A 2,500-nucleotide genomic window follows, 5' to 3' on the forward strand; every position below is an offset into this window, starting at 1 on the left:
CCTCAGTACACACACTCCAACACACACACACACACACACATATAGATTCAGGGAGAGGTTCTACGGAAAAACCTAAATATCACATTTATGTCGCCTGCACACACACACACACACACACACACACACACACACACACACACACACACACACACACAGTATCAGCTCTCCCAACATGATCACTTCCTACCTCTATCTTCCATTTAACAGAAGCCTGCCATCTCTCGCTCTCTTTTCTGTGAGTGTGTGTGTGTGTGTGTGTGTGTGTATACCTGAAAGTGATGTTCCACCTCTTGAGCAGGATTTCTCCGTACTGCTCCCTCATCTCCAGCAGCATGTCGAACAGCTGGGACACTGGGAAGCCAAAACCCTGCAGGAGAGGAGGGGAGAGGAGGGGAACAAACCAGAGAAACCAGTCAGTGTCCAGCTGCTCTCCTACATGAAGGAATGAGTCCAGTAGAAATGGGACGATTCGATACGTGATACAGGGTTCAGGAGTCAATACAACCATGATACCATGTGATAAATAAAAGCTCAGTCACAACAAAGTCTGACTGTGCAGAATTATGTTTATTTCTGAATCTTTCTAGCGTTGGCATTGGCTGCTAGAATGTAAACAACAATTTCAAAAACGACATTACAAAGTGCAGAGGATGCAGTAGCATCGAAACGTTAGTCTTTGCACCTTCAATAAAAGGTTAAATTGACCGTGTGCTCCAGTGGATCTTTTCTTCATTTTTGCTGCAAATAACAGAATTTGGATGGAGAGCTTGTGAAACTGTGATGGTCAAACCGTCTTTGTGATATTACTACAGCAGAATAAAATGGAGCTGATATCGCAATTCATTTTTCTGCCCCACGACACATATTGCGATATATTGAATTTTGAATTTCCCATTCCTACAGTACAGAACATCTCTCTGACTCACACCCGCCCTCCATCGCTCAAATGTTCCACTTCTCCTCCTACGAGCTCCCGGCATCATATTGTCACTCTGCAGGTTCATTTACAAGAAGAGAAGCTGACTGATATCTACAATATCTATCTAATATCTATCTTCTGCCTTCCAGCTCCACCAGTGCTGAAGGAGCAGGTGGTACAAAAACATTGTTATCTCTCGCCTTTCTTTTCTTAGCACTGATCTAAGAATTTAAGCTTATTTTACTGTTATTTAACTATTACACTTTACTATTGGACTGCAGTCTCTCTGGATGAGAGTGCCAGCTAAATGCCTAAAATGCTGACTTAGATAGAGGGACAAAAAATGGTTGGAATGCAAAATGGCCCCAGAATAGGAGCGTGATACCATGCGGAGAGAAGAGAAGAGAAGAGGAGAGGAGAGGAGAGGAGAGAAGAGAAGAGAAGAGAAGAGAAGAGAAGAGAAGAGAAGAGAAGGGAAGAGAAGAGAAGAGAAGAGAAGAGAAGAGGAGAGGAGAAGAGAGGAGGGAAGAGAAGAGAAGAGAAGAGAAGAGAAGAGAAGAGAATTCAGCCGTTCAGTGACACCTCATCACTTCACGTGAACGACTTCTGGCCATCTTTCCATCCATTCATCCCCTCCTCCCCTCCCTCGTTCGCTCTCACTCATCTCCAAACGTTCCTCCCATCCGGTTTTTCACCCACATCCCCTCTATCTCTCCTTCATCCCCCCTTCCCTTCATTTATCACACTCAATCCATCCAAGTTAGTTCATACGTACAATGGAGCATAAATATATAGAGAGAGTAAACTGACATCCGATGACGGACTGGTATTCCTAAAAGGCCACTTTTTAGGAATTAAGAAAGAAAGCCTTTCTTTTCAGATTGGCACACGTCCATTTTTTAAATTACAACATGTGTTTTGAACAAGTTTTATCGGCCCCAGGGGTCAAATACTTCACTTGGCATGGACTAAGACAAGTAGCAGGACAAGAATAAGCACAGAAAGTACAAAAACAAAAAGTACAGAAACAGTCAAATGGAAAAAATAGTAAAAAAAGTTACAAGGCAAGGAGGAAAGTAGGGTATTCTCTCAAGAGCATGGTGTCAGATTAACAATTTAACACTACACACAAACTCACTTGCACACACACACACACACACACACACACAAACAACACACACACTTATCCACACCTGCAGTGTATCAGCGAAAAGGACAATGAGGTTCTTCAGATCCAGCACCAGGTCAGGATCATCACAGTACGACTGCGGAGACAGAGGAGAGAGTCAGAGAGTGTGTGTGTGTGTGTGTTTGTGTGTGTGTTTGTGTGTGTGTGTGTGTGTGTGTGTGTGTGTGTGTGTGTGTGTGTTCTTACAGAGTGTGTCCTCAGGGCAGCGATGGTTTTGGACAGTGCCAGCTCCCACAGCTCCTCTACGTACGCTCTGTTGACCAAACCCCGCGTAGTGTGGAGGATATGATCCTCCACCACAAAGAACCTGGATGGAGGGAAGAGAGAGAGAGAGAGAGAGAGAGAGAGAGAGCGAGAGAGAGAGAGAAACAGACAGATAATGATAGATTAAA

General features: G+C 44.0%; 1 protein-coding gene across 2 annotated transcripts in view; it reads right to left on the reverse strand.

The window, feature by feature from the left end:
- exoc6b (exocyst complex component 6B) overlaps positions 1 to 2,500 on the reverse strand; it is a 106,900-nt gene that overhangs the window by 61,310 nt on the left and 43,090 nt on the right. For both annotated transcript variants that reach the window (XM_078291694.1, XM_078291695.1), the window contains exons 11-13: positions 2,295 to 2,415; positions 2,113 to 2,184; positions 270 to 367 (exon numbers count right to left, since the gene is read on the reverse strand). In XM_078291694.1, coding sequence (XP_078147820.1) covers positions 270 to 367; positions 2,113 to 2,184; positions 2,295 to 2,415 — 291 coding nt within the window. The remainder of the gene's footprint in view (positions 1 to 269; positions 368 to 2,112; positions 2,185 to 2,294; positions 2,416 to 2,500) is intronic.

Source organism: Centroberyx gerrardi, chromosome 23 (assembly GCF_048128805.1).
Source record: "Centroberyx gerrardi isolate f3 chromosome 23, fCenGer3.hap1.cur.20231027, whole genome shotgun sequence".
NCBI lineage: Eukaryota > Metazoa > Chordata > Actinopteri > Beryciformes > Berycidae > Centroberyx > Centroberyx gerrardi.